The following is a 17,602-nucleotide window of genomic DNA, read 5'->3' as shown; positions in this document are numbered from 1 at the left end:
GGCAAACATGGAGTGTAATACATATGTACACCGTGATCCCAACCTGTCCCAACCCCCTTTCCAACTGATTTTGGCCATAAAAAATCGGGAAAAAACAAAAAACCCGGCCCTAAAATTCCGGACGGGGGTCCCCCGGGGGTATTTCTTGTACAGTAGGATGCCTTGCGCAACCGTATTAGAAGCCTGGTCAGACTGAAGTGGAGACCCAGGAGTTCATCCAGAGTCTTGCACAATCAGTACTCGACAAACTTCATCTTGTAGGATATCTTTTTCATTTTTGCACCCCCCCACCCACCCATCTGAAGGCTCAGGAGCGGTTTGGGCTTGGCGCCTCAATCCCCACTTCCTGACCGTTCAGGCTCAGTATCTGCTCGGGGAAAGGCCCTCCAACTTCCACAAGATCTAAGGAAGAGGGCTCTTTTCTCTCTTGACCCATACACACTGTAGCCAGTTTGTGAGACAAAGGGCTTCCCTCCGTAAAGAGGGTAGAGCCCGCATTGCGGCACAGTGTGTCAGATACAAAACCTGAGAGAGGTGCGTGGCACGTACGCTGAGTGCGGCAAGCAGCCGGCACGCGCCAGGCCGCGAGCACCTCCATTCCCCGGCATGCAAGTCTGGCGCGGAATGGACACCCGGGGAGTCCTCTGAAGGGGATATCTTGAGGAATCCTTGTGGATTACCCGTAGTGCCCCTGCGCAAGGTTGGACCAGCAGCTGCTGGTCCACACGTTCACGTGATCTCCACCAAGTGGATCGCGGGGGCACCTTGTGATGGCCCCAAGGATTCCACGGATATTTACAGATGTGTACCCGTGGAATCCACGTGGCCGCGTAGGCGGGCCTTAAAAATTCATTGGGAACAGCCGGTTAAAAATGTCATCAATGTGACTCAAACTCGCAATCAGGGCAGGGAGCATGGATGAGAGGGAGTGCTACACAGCACACCCATTTCATATTCTTGAACTCTGCTTCTTTCCACTCTATCAACCTCCCAAACAATGGTTTGCAATTGGGTTTGCAATAGGTTTTTTTGTTGAGTTTTTTTTTCAATTTTTTTTTTCCTCTCTTCAAAATCATGTTTTGTCGGACTTCAAAACCTCAGGACCAGCCTGAGGTGGTCTTGGCTGGAAGTAAAAAAAAAAGAAAATGCCATGAAACCAACGTGAGCAACAAGCTGACGTGGTCTCCACGCGTGCCAGGAAGGCACATCGTGGAACCGACGGGAAAAAGCGTGAAGCCCGTCGGTTCCACGTGGAAAAAAACAGTTTTGTGGAACCGACGAGCTTACCAAAGGGTTACCAAGCCAATCCTCGTTGGTTCCACGGGTTACCCTCCTGTCATCGGTTCCACGGACGGGCGTGGCAGGAAGTACCCCCGCCGTGTAGTCATCTTTCTATGCATGTATCAAACACCTTGTACTTACACGCCGGGGGTACTTCTTACCGCAAGGCAGTGTGGATCTGACGGGTGACACCAGATTGGTGAAACCGACGTGGAATTCACCGTGCCCCCGGCAATTGTGGGCTCCCCGTTGGAAATGGACAGGGGTCTCGGATCCTCATTGCTACAACAAGAAAACTTCAGTGGACTCGCCGCGAGTCAATTTATTTGCGGTGGAGTCCACAAGAGTAGCTTTTGTGTGCCGTGGAAGCCACACTTCTCAATTTATGTGATGCTGATTCCCCAGCTGCTCTGCTTATGCTTTTACATATGCTTGTAGCGCGGCCATGGTGCATTGTGGGTCTCATCACTGTCAAACGGCTCCACCCGGTTAGGTTTCCTTTGCTTTACCCAAAAAAAAACAACAAAGTCCCCTTGTGGCAAGGTAAGCCCTGATTACCCCCAACTCAACCAGCACCACCATCACCTCCACTGCCAGCACGCCCGGATCACACACCCAGCCAGCAGCAGCAGCAGCCCCCAGCGTTACCCACTCCCACAGCCCTTTTCTGGCTTGCCCGGGGAGTCCTGCCAATGACGAACACCCCCAGCCGACCAGACTTCCACCACCACATACACAAACACCCAGTCTATGCCGCCGCGCAAGGCAAATTTGGCCGGGTCAAGGAGTTGGACGAGCGAATAGACATCAGAAGGTTGGTGGGGTCGTCCTGCTGAGGAGCACATATCAAGACAAAACCTCCTTGCCCAGCCAACACGCCAACAACCGATCCTTGAGCTCGGGCGCCTCCTCGAAGCTGCTCCAATCCCAGCAGGTCCTGGGCCATCGGCAGCTCTCGTCGGCCAAGGTAAGCGATACCCTCACCTGCTCAGCAGCAGCAGCAAAAACAGCAGCCCGTCCGCCAACACGTGCAAGCTCGTCCCTCGTGGGCAGCACTGCTCTCCTCAGTCCTACGCCCCACGCCGACCACCACCGGCTGCTGATCAGCGCCTACGAGGCTCTCAACCACCACGGCCCTGACAAGGACGCCGAGCACACCGAGCTTGGCCTTGCGCTCCACGGCTTGCTCGGCTCGGTGGTCAGGAACTGCTGCAAGGTTGATGCGTCCCTGGCCGAGCTGAACAAGGCCAGCGTCAACCACCAGGTGGAAATGGAGCTCGTTGACAACGACTACGGTGGGCATGCCCACAACAAGCGGCCGGGCTTGCCCAGATTGTGTGTGCTGCTGTGATGGTGGGCAAGCCAAGCTTGTGGATGGCTGTGCGTCTTGCTCTTCTCCTCTTTCATGGGGGGCTGACAGCCTTTTTCCTCTGTGATATCCTTCATTCTTGTTTTTTTCCCTCTGTTACTCTCTCTCTCTCTCTCTGCATGCTTTCCTTTTTTTGTGATTGTTATTTTTTCTCATATTGCACGGCCAAGTGATTGCAATGCAGCAGCTTGGGACCCTGGCGCCACAAATTTATGACATGATATCCGACAGATTTAGTATGGTGCCCCTTCCTCCACAATTGGATACCACAGACAAGCTCAGGGTGTTGTGAAGTCCACCAAGGATCCACTTGGAGCCAACCATTTGACTCATGGTGAGGCTGCTGTGGCCTGGGTCTCTTTTTTGTATCACAAGGAGTCCTTGCTGTGCCCACAGAAAGCCCAAGGCTTCCGTGGATTTGTCAAGGTGATCCCGTGGATACCCCTCCCCCCCCCCCCCCCCCCCCCGGATCAACTTAGTGGTGAGCACGTGGGTGTGTGGACTGACAGCCGCTGGTCCGCCCCCCGCAAGGGTCAGCCGTGGATTCCTCATCATTTCCAAGTCAGTCCTGCGTGGAGGTACTCCTCAGGGGTACTTCTTGCCGTGCGGCCGTGTGGATCCGACGGGTTGCATCAAATTTGGGAAACCCATGTGGAATTCAGGAATTTTGGGCACCCCGTTGGAAAAGGAAAGAGGTGTGGATTCCTCATCCATCCAATGGGAAAAATGCATGGATTCCATGCCAGGTCATGGACTCCCGGTGGAGTCCATGAGCGCACAGATCTGTGATTGTGGAAACCACACTTTCACTTATTTGCTATGTGCTTTCCAAGGCTGCTCTGATTGGGCAGGATCATGCTTTGAAACATGCTTGTATGCAGTCATGACTGTTGATTGCTGGTCTCATCATGCCCCGCCCAGTTAGGTTTTCTTTGACTTCATATCCATCCAAAAGGCCAAGGTCCTCAATTCGCCTCCCGTCATTATAATGCAAGCTCCTCGAAGCGTGCCCTCCCCTCCTCTGAACTCCTCCAAACCTCCCTCCAAACTCCTCCTGTCCAGTCTCTGCTCGACTCCTCCATGCCTGATCAGAAAAAAAAACCCCTGCCGAGCCCGCCACCCAATACCAACATGCTCCTCTCAACCCGCTGTGAACCCTTGTCAACTTTTCTCAACCACCTCCTGTGACCCTGCGCTGCCCTGCGGACTCACAAGAACAATCACATGGGAATCACGGAACTGTCCCCGGCAGGACCCTTAGGCCTTGACTCCCCGCGCCCTCCTAGCTCAGCAGGGAAGTACTGACCACTCCCTCTGAGCTAGGTGAGCACTCAATTATTCCTCTTATCCTTCCCCATTCCTTGTTGTATGTAGTAGAGGGAAGCACCGACCACTTCCTCTGAGCTAGGCCTTTTGCAATGAAGAAAACCTTGGTTCTAGAAGTTTCCCTCCAAGACCTGACAGTCTTGTCCCTGAGCCTGCCCCTGAATCTGAACATCTGATCTGTTGTGAAGAGTCTATCTGAAGACTTGCACACCTCCTGACTATGGACCCTGCAAGTTGCGCTCTGAGGCCCGGCTCTCTGCATAGAGCTTGAGAAAAACCAGGCAGCAATTGATCATGTGCATGCTTTACTCTCCAACAGTCTCAAAAAAACAAGGTACATATCTCTCTTTGGACACATTATCCAAGATTACAAACCCAGGGAAGTGTGTGTATGTTGATGAATAGTTGATCCTCAACCAGTTTGTCACCCAACAAGACATCAAGACCCGGAGCCATGAGCATCTCCTGGGCATCCTTTCAAGCAGCTCGACTCCCAAGACCCTCAGCAGCATTGTCAGACTTCCCTCTCTCAAACCAGCCATGCGAGAAGCAGGAGCAGTAGTTGAATGGCCGGGCAAAGGATGTGGCGGATGGGGAGACTCCTCTATCTACTCGCCATCCTTGTCCCTGCCTTTGTCCCCTGGCAGTGTAAGGGTTGGGAGACCCTTCTGTCAGCCAGTCTGCTATAATAAGTTAAAGCCCGGCTAACTAATCTAGCTGTGTTATTAACTTTACATGCTAACTACGGCGCAGAGCGCCAAGCAGTCGCTAAATCCACCTGGCCTTAGCGACTACGACCTAAGGAGCAGGTGACAGAACTCCAGCCGAAGCAATCTGTGAAGCCCCCGCGTCCCGCGGGGTTTCACAAGGACAATCACAGGCACATTCCCCGCTCGACTATATCCTCCGGTCCTCGCACTTCTCCTAGCCGGCAGAGATCCCTGACTCAAATCTCTCCCGGCTAGGTAAGCCGTTCCTAGGGATGACAATTGGGCTGCCCGGCTTCACCCTGGCAAGGCTATTGAGACATAATTTGAGCGGGCCCCTTGGTGAGGCCAATCCTCTGACCACCCGGGGCTTTAATTAACTGGTCTCTGTCCTGAAATCTTAATTGGCGCAAAAGTGGCCCGCAGGTGGCCCGTGGTCAAACCCGCCCAATTAGCATCCCTAGCCGTTCCCCAGTTTCCTTTTCTTCTTCCCTTCCTTTTCCCCTTCCTTCTCCCCTTCCTTCTTCCCTTGTCTTCTTCCCTTTCTCTATCCCTGGTTGTATGTACTCATCAGAGAGATCCCTGACTCACATCTCTCCCGGCTAGGTTTTTCCTTTCTCCCTGAGCAATAAATAGCCCCGTGAACCAGACTTCCCTCGAGGTTCACCCTCTGCGCCCCCACTCAGACAGACAGTGAAGGACCCCAAATTGGAGTCCTTACACAATCGGCCGGAGAATAAGCACAGAACAGGTTAAAAACCCGTTCTCAGGCCAAGAGAATGGGCCGACAGAAACCTTGTAGTTTCAAATAGATCAAGATTGACTTGGAGAAACAGTCACAATTTAGTTGTGACCCACTCTCAAGCTAAGAGAACGGCTCGCAAGACATTCCTCAGTTCAATCAAAATAGGAGAAACGTCAACAGAAGAACTAATGTGAAACGGCCGGAGGAGTGTAGTAGTAAAGTGAACTACTGAACATCTCCGGCCGCAGATGAACAGTAAAAACCTCCCTCGGTTCGAGGGAGAGAGCCCATCATCTCCAATAGATGACTGACAGGAGCGACTTGGATCATAGAATCCTCAGAAGCTCCTGTCAACGCTCTATTCCTCCGGCCGACAAGCCAAAGGAAGCGTAACCACATAGAGCTACAACCCTTACAACCCTACACCGCCCAAAAAAAGAAGGCAATGATTGCACATTGCCATGCTGAAATATATATATAACAACAGCTGTAAACAGAGCAAATAATGCTGAAACTTTTGTTGTATATGTTTCTTATATATTCTCAACTTTGAACCTAAAAAGATCATATATGCTTCTTCCTACCTTCTACCTTGAAAAAACCCAAAGGTGTGCAGTTTATCATAAGATGTGTAATTATTTGTGGCCTTACATAAAAACTCACTATAATTAGGATTCTGGCTCCCAGGAGGTTGCTTACACTGCCTTGGCGCATCTAAAATTTTGAATGTGGGGCTTGCAGCTTCTTGTGAGTCAGAACTCCACTCCCCCTCATGGAAGGGAAGTTTGAATAGAGTTCTAAATCTCCTTTTCTCTTTTGTTTTTATTTTGGTTCATGCTAAGTGCACACCAAATTTTTACTACATGCATGCCAAAAAGGCAGACACAGGGGTATATGCAATTGTTTTTTGGCGTGCAGGGAAAAGTACACCAAGAAACCCCAGCCAATTGCCCCCGGCGAGCTGTTCAAATTCCAGCTCGCCGGGAGAAATACATATCTCTAGGCAAAATGGATTTGTACCAGCTCGCCAGGAAGAATAAATACCTCCTGGAGAGCTGAATTTGTAAACCAGATCGCCAAGGGTATTCTTCTGGGCAAGCTGATCAAAGCCCAGCTTGCCAAGAGGTATGTATTCTTCTCGGTGAGCTGGTACAAATCCATCTCGCCGAGAGTTTTGTACTCCTCGCGGCGAGCTGTTCAAAGTCCATCTCTTTGAGAGGTATGTATCCCTCTCGGCGAGATGGTCAAAGTAAATCTCGTCGAGAGGTATGTATTCCTCTCCGAGAGCTGGACTTTGGGGAATTGGTTTCCCCAGTCCTGTATGCCAATTATGCAGGCGTACGGGACCAAGGACTGGGTATCTGGGTGTATGTGTCCCTTCCCGCCGAAGAAATAATGGTGTGCACAACTGTCTACGCTTTTTGGTGTGCGTGTAGTCAAAACTTGGATGTGAATGCAATGTCTGATGAAAGATGGTTGTACTTCCAACCAATGGGTGTACAACCTCCATTTGATGGGTGTACAACCTCCATTTGATGGAGGTCAAAATGAAGGTCATACCTCCTTTTAAATCAAAACGGAGTTTGTACTTTGTCAGGGAGGCCAAATCAAGGCCAGGTGAATTATTTGGACGATCGTCCAAAGTCGCTTTTAGGGTAGATGTGCACCTAGGCTGGAACTCGCGGGGTACCCGGCCGTTTTAGGGCTGTCCTGTGACCCAAACCCACTGGGAAGGGACAGGATATACCCGTTAAGCCCTGGTACATGTTGCAAGGTTACAGCGCGCCCGGAATCGTAGCGAAGGCGTCTGGCGACCTATACCCTCCCGGATGGGACAGGCTAATACCTACTGGTATTGGGTAGGGGTTGCAGCGCTGCAACCTCCACCCAAAGGATTTTGAACTTGCACCATCTTTAATGTGACTGATGATTTTCCAAAGTCACCTGGCCTGTTTCAACCATTTTTTACACAAGATTATTTATTCAATTTGAAAGAGAAAATCAACTTATGATAGAAAAACAACAACTAAGCAGTGGAACTGATTTGAGAAAACACATGATTAAAAATTTTATGTTCAATACAAGGAAAATTGTAGAGAATTACACAAATATATATGAACTGTGTTCTCAAATCTTTTATTGTACCTCCATTTGGCTAAAATACAACAACTAAATGGAGATTTCAGAATGATAACCCCTGCAGATAGGTTCCTACATATGTGGCAATAACGCACTTTCAAAGGAATTTAAACCAATGACAGAGTGCTCCAGGGCATGAGTTTTAAACCACACCAAAAAATATTTTCAATAAAATTATCAGTTGAAATTTCTTCTTGAATTTTTTATTGCATGGGTTCAACTTCTGTGACAACTGAATTAAACTCCTGTAAGAGGGTTAAACTTCTGTAAAAAACTTCTGGAACAACAAGGTTGATATTCTGTAATACCTAGGTTGGCCGTGTGATATACCTTGGTATCAACAATGTATTGAACATGGCAATGTGTGCACATTGCCTTCCTTTTGGGGGTGGTGCTACCGGTTGTAGCTTGTCTATATAAATGGGGGCCTTTGGGCGATTAAAGGTCCCCCAGATACCTTTTTTAACCAACTCGACGCCTCACCAGTCTTGCCCTCATCTTACCGACCAGTGCGCTAGCCTGACCTTGCCTTGACTTTGTTTTCCTTTGGATTAATTGTTTTTTTTGCTGCAGACTTCCCTTTGAAAGTAAGTCTGTGTTTTTTTCTTTCTATCGGGATTAGCATCCCTATCTACCTCCTGGGTGCGACTCGCGAGTGATCGCGCAAATACCCCTTTTCCAAGGGCCCCAGAAGTCACAGGACTTACACCACCCCTGCGTACCTCGTGCACAGGCCCTGTAAGAACCGCGGAGGGCACTCAACCACCCCAGGCGCCGCTGGCCTCTCCGTTTACCCCCTTTTTTGGGTTCATTAGAAATAGCTTCTATTAGCTATTTTGCACTTTTACCGCTCTTTTGCTGCGCGCTCCACCGCACCGTGTACAGTCACCGGCGTAGCTAGAAGAGTACTAGTACTCTTGGCATCACCAAGCCTGACGCCTTCACTGTTTGGAGGCTGAGTGGCGCAGTGGGACAAGGCACAAGGCCTGGGATGTTCTAGAACCAACATCCTTGGGGGCTGTATTGCAGATGATTAGCACGGCAGAGAGATGTTGAAAGGGTCCAGAGGTCTCTGCCAAGCTAGGAGGGCAGGGGAGGAGCTGTGACTATGTAGAGGTCATGTGATAGATGGGATGTCACCTTGTGAAACCCACAAGATGTGCGGGGATTCCCAGTCTCCCCCCCTATAAGTAGAAAGGAGGGGAAGAAGGAGATGACAAAGAGAGTCAGGCGTGGCGGAAGATAGAAGTGAGAAATGATAATAGAGGGTAAAAGAGGCCTGAACAATGACAGCCGGAGAGGAGAGGTGAATGAGGTTGATGGCTGGAGTTTACAATATTATTGGGAATTAATGTTTCCAGGGAAATCTTCAGCTGTTGATGTTGTTGCTTTTCTTCTTTTTCTCATTTTTCTTTGTTAAAGTAGTTGAAGTGCTGGTGAAGGATCAGGTAAGTTGGTGGCAAGGGGGATTGGTAGCTCTTTTCTGAGGGCATCTTTAACCAGAGCCGCATCAAGCTCTGCAAGAAACTTGACTGTGTCTTCCACCATGCTCAAGCCTACCATATGCAATGTTTCCGGCGAAAGAGGCTGTCAGGCTCGGTGATGCCAAGACACGAAGTCCTCTAGCTACACGAGTGACTGCGGCGAGTGGTCGCGTCTGTAGACGCGGTAAGATGATGGTTTATAAAGATTTATATCCCTGATGGGATGTAACGGAGGGGCCGCGAGAGCAGCGGAATGGTTAAGGTGCCCTCCGGGGCGGTTCTTACAGGGCCTGACAAGCAGGGGTAGTATGTCCTGTGTTGTCTGGGGTCCGACAAGCGGGGGTTGTTCGACAAGTTCCCAAGTATATAATTGATGGGGATTACTCCCGAGATGATAAAGAGAAAATGAGCTGGACTTACTGTTGGAGCAGGAGTCCAGCGACGAGCAATGAATCTAAAAACAATCTAACACAAGCTGAGAGCGAACTGATCAACGAATATGTTCGGCGAAGTAGTGCGCTGCTGGGCGGTTAAAGTGATTGATGATTCTGGGGAGCCAGAGTCCTCCCAACACCGGCTTTTATGCTGTTTCTGGGAGGCTCGTCGGCTCGCTATTCTCCTGGATGGCCTTCCAATACATTTTGTTGGAAGGCACAGCCTCTTTACTGGTCTTGCTACTCGTAAGACCCGTATCTCTTGGATACCGGTCACAAGGAAGATTCTTTCTTCTCGGAACTTGTTTAAAGAGTTCTACTCGAAATGACACGCTAGAGATCCTCTGCTCTCGAGTGGAGGATCACTAGGAGTCGGTTCCTATGCGGAGCTCTTCGGCGATTCGTGTCCGAGTCTTTCTGCTACTGTTGCTGCGACGGAGCTCGGAAGAAGATTGCTACCACGCGACCAGGTACTGTAGTTCTCTGAGTCGCGTGGCTTGATTGTTTAGCCGCCTACTGGCGGCTGTTGTTTCCATGCGACCAGGTACTACAGTACTCTGTATCGCGTGGCTGAGTGATTTAGCCGCTAACAAGCCCACGTAGTTTTCGCGCAACCAGTGGCTGTCTGCTGAGTATTACGTGGGTCTTCTGAGTGGGTCTTTTTATACATGCTCCCTTGTTTTTGTTACTTGTACCTAGTTGGGATATATTGTACAGAAGAGATTCTGGACCGCGCGGCGGTCCCGTTGGTGTCTAGCTTCTCTAGGAAGCTATTTGTAATATTTAAAACAATTTAAAACAAATCTATGCTGCGCAGAGATCCGCGCTGCGGTCTGCTCTGCACCCGGTTTACGGTGCTCTTGGCTGCGCTACCGGAGCTGCAGGCGGGGCTCTATTCTAGAATGGTAGCCCGGCTGACAGAGGCTGAGGGAGAACTGGGAGATTGTATGAGTCGTCCAAAGGAGGGATTGAGGAGGTTTGACTGGGGGTGGACGCGGTTTTATGTAAAGGGTCCGGCGGCATTGGGATAGGAAGGACAAGAGGGATGGGGGAATAGAGACGGGGAAGATGGGCGGAAGACGGGACAGAGAATGACAACCCAGGCTGATTGGATGGCGTAAATGGCAATGTTGTGATTGCAGGGGCTGGCATTGTTGGAGATGAGACTGTGATTAAGCTGGCAGCATTTAACACTGGTGGGGCAGCATCAGGCGCGTTGATGCCAAGAGTACATGTACTCCTCTAGCTACACTGGTGACTGTGCACGGTGCGATGGAGCGCGCAGCAAGTGCGCGGTAAAAGTGTGAAATAAATGAGAGCAGTTATTTCTAATAGACCCAAAAAAAGGGGTTAAAAGAGGGGCCAGGGGCACCTGGGGTGGTTTAGTGCCCTCCGCTGTTCTTACAGGGCCTGCGCACGAGATGCGCAGGGGTCGTTTTAAGACCTGTGACGTCTGGGGCCCTTGGAAAGGGGGTAGTTGCGCGATCTCTCGCTCTTAGGATGGGGTTTGGGATAAAATCCTGGTAGAAAAGGGAAAAAAAATGCAGACTTACTCTCAGCGAGGGTCTGCGGTAAAAAAGACTACTGATTCAAGAAAACCAAGGTTGAGGCAAGGTCAGGCTAGCCCAAAGGTCGATTAGACAAGGGCTAGACTGGCAAGGCTTTGAGGTGGTTATAAATGAATCTGAAGGGCCTTTATTCGCCCAAAGGCCCTCAATTATATATTTGAGCTACAGCCGGTAGGGACGTAGCTCTCATTGCAAATATTTCCTTGGTTTCTTGGCCGGAGGAATGCGTGCGTCTGACGGGAGAGACGGGAGTGAAGGGGGATTCTACTAGTCCCTTCGCTCCCGTTCAGTTTATTTGCAATGTGATCTTTTTGCTATTCCTTGTTTCGAGGAATAGCGCAGTTCAGATTTGTGTCACTCCTTGGCCGGGGAAGGAGGAGTAGTATAGTTTTATTCCTCTCCTCCCTGGCCGAAGTCTTTCTGTTTCTCAGGGAGACTACTCTCGGTTTAGTAGTCTCTTGAGAGTATATGGCAACCCGTTCTCTTGGCCTGAGAACGGGTTTGAACTATTGTATAGTGTCTTCTCCTGCCGGTTCTGCGGCAGGAGCTATTTTTTCTTCTTGTCCAAGGGAGCTTTTAATATGTATATAGCTATTTGTCTTTTTATTCTATGCGCAGCGCTCCGCGCCGCAGCTAAAACTTTCAAGAAAGAAGTTCATTATTTGCACGCAGCGCTCTGCGCCGCTATTAATACATACATTGTTTTGGTAATGTTATAATAGTTATCCGGGCTCTAACTTATTATAGTAGCCCGGCTGACACGTGGGAAGGGTAGGAGAGCTCAAAGGTGTGGTCAGGATGGAGGGTTGAGTTGGTCGGGGGCGGACAACCAAGGGTCGGAGGAGAGGGACGGCAGGCGAGGGGTGGCGCGAGTCTCCCAGTCTGAAGGAGGGGGGAGGGGTGCTTGAGGTGGTGCGCCAGAGGCTAGTGTTGTCGCTTGCGAAAGTGGCGGGTCGAGATGGAGGAGAAGGCGGAAGGGGGCAAGAGCTTGGAGTGACTAGTGTAGCAGGTGAAGGCAAACAGATGGCGGGGAAGGGAGTCTGGGGGCTCGTATTGGCCATGTTGTCCGAGAGATGGGCAGTGGAGGTGGGACATGCAGGAGGTGTGAAAGGAGGTATGGTGAGGGCTGCTGGGGCTGTTGAGGGGAGTTGACTTGGAGGCTTCGTGGGCCACACTGATAGAGAAATGGTCGCCTTGGTAGCCCTTAAGCTGGTGGTTGAGGTAGAGGATCGAGTAGACAGAGGCTGGCTGGGAGCTCTTGTGCTTGGAGAGGGAGGTGGACGTGGGGGCCTGATTGGCGATGTTGGATTGGATTTGTGGCAAGCCGGCGAGGTCGTTGAAGGGAACTTCATTCTGAGTCTCTTGTTTCGCCAGGCCGACCCTAAAAATTTATCCGAAGTCGTGGATAGCAAAGGTATCAGGCCGCGATCCAACGAGTATCTGAAACAACCCGCTGAGGGAGCAACGGCGACCAAAGGGGACAGGCGCGCCTCCGTCCTAGCTAACAGCACTTGCACTATCTCCTCTAGGTGGCTGATGCGTGCCTCGTATTCGCCAGTGGAGAGGACCCGGGCCACAGGAGTAACCTGGGCGGCGGACGAGATGGCCTTAACAGGATAGGGATGGTTTGAGAAGTAGGGCATGTTTGTTTGGTGGGGTGCGGATGATGAGATCGCTTAAGAGAAAACCTCATTCGGTGGGGGAGGCGGACGGCACCGGCTGGTGAGGACAGAAGGGAAGGTAGAGTGATAAAGGAGGTCGTTTTGGGTCCGGACTAAGAAGTCTTCACAGAACAGGAGTCGGGCAGATTTTTTTTTTTTTTTTGAACCACGCGGAAACGGAGCCGGAAAGGATTTCAAGACTAAGGCCCCAATTATAAACGCTATTTTGAGATTATTTTGAAATTGTTTTGAAATCAAAACCAACTTTTTTTTGACTTGTTTTCATTTCAAAATAATCTCAAAACTCTTCAAACACACCCGGGAGGGGTGTTTAAGATTTCAGAAATCCAACATTTGAGAAATTGAACTTTTGAAATGGCAGTACGCCTGTATGGTTGCCAGGCCACTACTCCCCATTCAAATTTCTGTACTGGGTTGGCGGAGGTTGCAAATGGGTACATGTACATATACCACCAGTTCTCGGACCGGCATGTCCGACGACTCCTCTAGCCAACCCCGTTCTGGGATGTGGCGGTCCAACAAGAGGTCGGACTTGCCTGTCTGAGCAAATGGACCAATTGGTGATGGCCATGTCCAAGAACTGCTTGGACAGGCCGCTCCAAGGACTTGTCGGACCCACCGGTCCAAACTGGTGCCGGTACATAGTTTGACCTGCTTGCCAAGGTCTTTGGCAAGCAAGGAACATTGTACTCACACGAGGGAACCTCCTGGGCCAGCGGAGCATCTGGTTCAAGCTCCGGTCCTGGAGCTGTATTCCAGCTGTCCTGGCCCGTGTCACAGATATCTTGCCCCTGCCTACCCACTCCGGCAGGCTACTTGGTCAGGGATGCACAAATGTTTATATGTGCACCCTATAGTTTGAAGCTTGCCCAAGAGATTTTTGAAATCAAAAATCTTTCATTTTGTTTTTGTTTTTGTTTCAAAATAGTTTTCAAATACTTTCAAAATAAAACTCAAATATTTGTTTATAAATGGGGCCTAAGAAGCCTTGCAGAAACAGACTTGGAACGGATTTCAAGGCTATGAAGCCTTGCGGGAACGGAGTCGGACGGATTCCAAGACTAAGAAGTCTTGCGGAAACAGATTTGGAACAGACTTGAAGACTGAGAAGTCTTGACGGAAACAGAGTCAGAAAAAATTCAAGAGCAGAGCTCTTGTGAAACGGATATTGCCGGGTTTGGCAAGGGTGTTTTGGGTCTAGAAAAAAAAAGTGTAAGGGTTGGGAGACCCTTCACTGTTTGGAGGCTGAGTGGCGCAGTGGGACAAGGCACAAGGCCTGGGACGTTCTAGAACCAACATCCTTGGGGGCTGTATTGCAAATGACTAGCACAGCAGAGAGGTGTTGAAGGGGTCCGGAGGTCTCTGCCAAGCTAGGAGGGCAGGGGAGGAGCTGTGACTATGTATAGGTCATGTGATAGATGGGATGTCACCTTGTGAAACCTGCAAGATGTGCGGGGCTTCACAGGCAGTGGCACCCATCCAGAGCTTCCCTTGATCACATCTCTATCCTTCTCACATTGTAATCCTTCATCTCATCCCCCCCCCTCTCCTCATTTTTTTTGGGTCAGCCTAAATGCACCCCAAACATTTACTTCATGTACACCAAAAAGGGGTACTGCTGAAATGTACCCCAAAACACTTGGGGTGTACTTTTGCGCACCCCTGTGAAGATGGGGTACAGCATCTCATACACCATGTAATTTGGGGGGAGCCACAGGGTACCACAAAGCCGGTGAAATCTATGGTGTACACCGCCACAACACCCCATCATACTGGGGTGCAAACCCCCAGTACTCCAATTGTCACCCTGTGAAAGGGGTGAGCCACTCAACACCCCAGATGTATCTGGGGTGCCGCATCCACCCGCACGACTACACATCAGTCATCAAAAGGAGTGGAGTGGCACCCCTCAATGACCATCACAGACCGGTCATCAAGGGTGCTGCTCCCCTTGTTGACCGGCACAATTGTTCATCGAGGGGAGTAGCACCTCCCCTTGATGACTACCACAGACCAGTCATTGAGGGGGGTGCTACTCTCCTTGATGACCAGCACAGATTGGTAATCAAGAGGAATAGCACCTCCCATTGATGACTGGCACAGATGGGTCATTGAGGGGAGTAGCATCTCCCCTTGAATGCCGGCACAGATTGGTCATTGAGGGGAGGTGTGACTCCGCTCAATGACTGATCTGTGCCGGTCATTGATGGGAGTTGCTATTCCTCTTGATGACCGGCACAATTGGTCATCGAGGGGAGTAGCACCTCCCCTTGATGTGCTAATCCTCTCAATGACCAACACAGACCAGTCATTGAGGGGGGTGCTACTCTCCCTCCCCACAATGGCCGGCACAGATTGGTCATTGATTCCTCCCCTTGATGTCCAATCTGTGCCAGCCATCGTGGGGAGGTGCTACTCCCCTCAATGAATGATTGTGCTGGTCATTGAGGGGAGTAGCACCCCCCTCAATGACCGGCCTGTGTTGGTCATCAAGGGGAAGTGCTACTCCCCTTGATGAATGATTGTGCCGGTCATCGAGGGGAGTAGCACCCTCAATGACCGGTCTGTGTTGGTGATCAAGGGGTGCTACTCCCCTCAATGATTGATTGTGCCGGTCATCATGGGAGTAGCACCCTTGATGACCGGTCTCTGGTGGTCATTGAGGGGAGTAGCACCCTTGATGACCAGTCTGTAATGGTCATTGAGGGGTGCTACTCCCCTTGATGACCAGTGTGTGCAGGTCTAACAAGCCGGGCGGGTGGGTGGGGGAGTAACTCCCCTCAATGGGGTGCACTACTTATGTACACCATTTCATTTGGTGTACATTAAATCTCACCCCAAAAATTGAAGCAGTCTGGGTGTTTTAAAACCTGCACCCCAATGTTTTTGGGGTAAGCAGGTCTGCACACCAATAAATTGGGGCACTCCAGAAGTGCACCCCAGTAATATTGGGGTGCACATGTGGGTACAACAAAAAGTTGGTGTACATGAAGTAAATTTTTGGGGTGCATTTAGGCCAACCCAAAGTTTATCTATATTGAATCAAAGTTATCCAAAACTTAAACATAAATCCAGAATCTACTATCAAGAATTTTGGCAGACTATCCTCTTGGATAGTTTCATAGCCACATAGCAAATTGATAGTAGGCTGGGCCTCACAATTATATTCCAATCATTTCAAAATTACCCTTATAAATTTCAATATGTCCGATACTTCTGAAATTGCACCTATTACTCCAATCCAAAATACTCCCACTTTCACTCCTACCCCACCTCCGGTTTCAACTCTTCCAATACCAGGACCTTCTCATTAATTTTTTTCCACCAACACACCTTTGCTGATTGATCATAATTCCCCGGCATTCATGAACTTCTTGCCTTGACTTATTCCAACAACATCCTCTCAACTAGGTGTTCAACTTCCGCGGCAGGGATCTTCTCAAGCATTTGGATTGCCCGGTAGCGCGGAAAACAACATTTTGGCTCTACTTTCAAATCTTCGAGTTGATAACTCAACACAATCAACTTTGATTGAAGCACAGGTGGCTTTGATTGCTCCTTCAACCGCACAGGCTTGTCAAGATAAGAAATCAATTGCCACTTTACAAGCAGAAAAAAAGAACATCAAAGACGTCTTCCAAGCTGACTTGGTGAAGACTCAATCTGAAAATCAACAATCCATTGCTCATCTTCAGGGATTGTTGCAGGCTTCTACGCGTTAGGCGGTTGGTTGGGTTGTTTGGAGTTTTTGAACACTCAGCCAAGTTCGGCACCTGCCAGAATTTTTATTGAGCCTCCCCATCAGTCCCATATTTACTTTACTGGCTTGCCTCGTGAAACTAACAATTTTTTTTTTACCATAAGAAATACTTTTGAGCGGATCGGATAACAGTTTAACAGGGAAAAACAGAATATAATGTGGATCTCCGGTTACTTCTGCTCTGCCTCCGGACAAATGGAAGGCGAGGTTCCTTCTTACACGTGGTGGCGTGGTCTTCTTTCAAGCAATGCCGAGGCTCTTCATTTGCCGACTCCCAGGGCTTTGGCTAGTATGACTTATGTATTAGCTGAGCTTCGCAATGTCAACTCTTTCATAAATGCTATTGAACACACCTTTGCTAATCACCACAAGCTTGAAGAAGCGGAATCGGCCTTTTAGGCTGCTTGTCAAGGAAACAGGACCATCAAAGAGTTTAATATTCTTTTCAATTCTTTACTTTGTCCTTTGCAGTTGGACAAATGGTCTAAGTGCAAAGCTTACAACAAAGCCATTGACACAAATCTTGTCAAGCTAGCGCTCATTCAAGGACTGTGGACCGATTTGGATGACTTAAATACTAAGCAAGAAATTGCAGTGTCCGTGTCTTGTAATTTGGTGGCGGGTGTCAGCAAAATCCTTGACCCAAAAGGTAATCAGCCACGGTCTGCAAATTCAACTCATCCAAAGCCACAGACTCATCAGCCACAAGTCAAGGTTCCGGACAGTGATGCAATGGAGATCAACAATGTTTCTTTGCCTATGCGGGAGATGGAGTTTTTGTACCCGGAATTTTGTCAAGAATGTGTCGATCGAAGTATCTGTATTTGATGTGGCGGCACCTTTGATGACGCGCATTATCAGGCTCACGGTTGCACATTGGGACAGGAGATGAAGATGAACTTGTCGGAAATGTTGAATTTATGGAAGGAATGGGGAGGGGCGGTTTGTTGTAAAAAGAAAAAGCAACGTGAGTCCAAATGGGCTCCCAAAAACATTTGCCAGCGCGTTTCTGGTCCTTCTAGTGGGAAATTTGGTCATCAGTCCACCAACGGCAGTGAGGCGTCATCCCATATCGACAAATCTTGACCTGACGAGGGCAAGAAACGC

The 17,602-nt window shown here is 49.6% G+C and overlaps 1 protein-coding gene across 1 annotated transcript; it reads right to left on the bottom strand.

Moving 5' to 3' along the window:
* Nucleotides 1–11,846: 11,846 nt before the first annotated feature.
* PtA15_12A138 (uncharacterized protein) lies at nucleotides 11,847–13,459 on the bottom strand (the record flags this gene model as incomplete). The annotated part of the gene is made up of 2 exons (XM_053161717.1): nucleotides 11,847–11,989; nucleotides 13,432–13,459. The coding sequence occupies 2 exons, from the start codon at nucleotides 13,457–13,459 to the stop codon at nucleotides 11,847–11,849; spliced, it is 171 nt and encodes a 56-aa protein (XP_053025707.1).
* Between the last annotated feature and the right edge of the window lie 4,143 nt (nucleotides 13,460–17,602).

Source organism: Puccinia triticina, chromosome 12A (assembly GCF_026914185.1).
Source record: "Puccinia triticina chromosome 12A, complete sequence".
In the NCBI taxonomy this organism is placed as follows: Eukaryota; Fungi; Basidiomycota; class Pucciniomycetes; order Pucciniales; family Pucciniaceae; genus Puccinia; species Puccinia triticina.
This window is presented reverse-complemented; position numbering and strand designations above follow the sequence as displayed.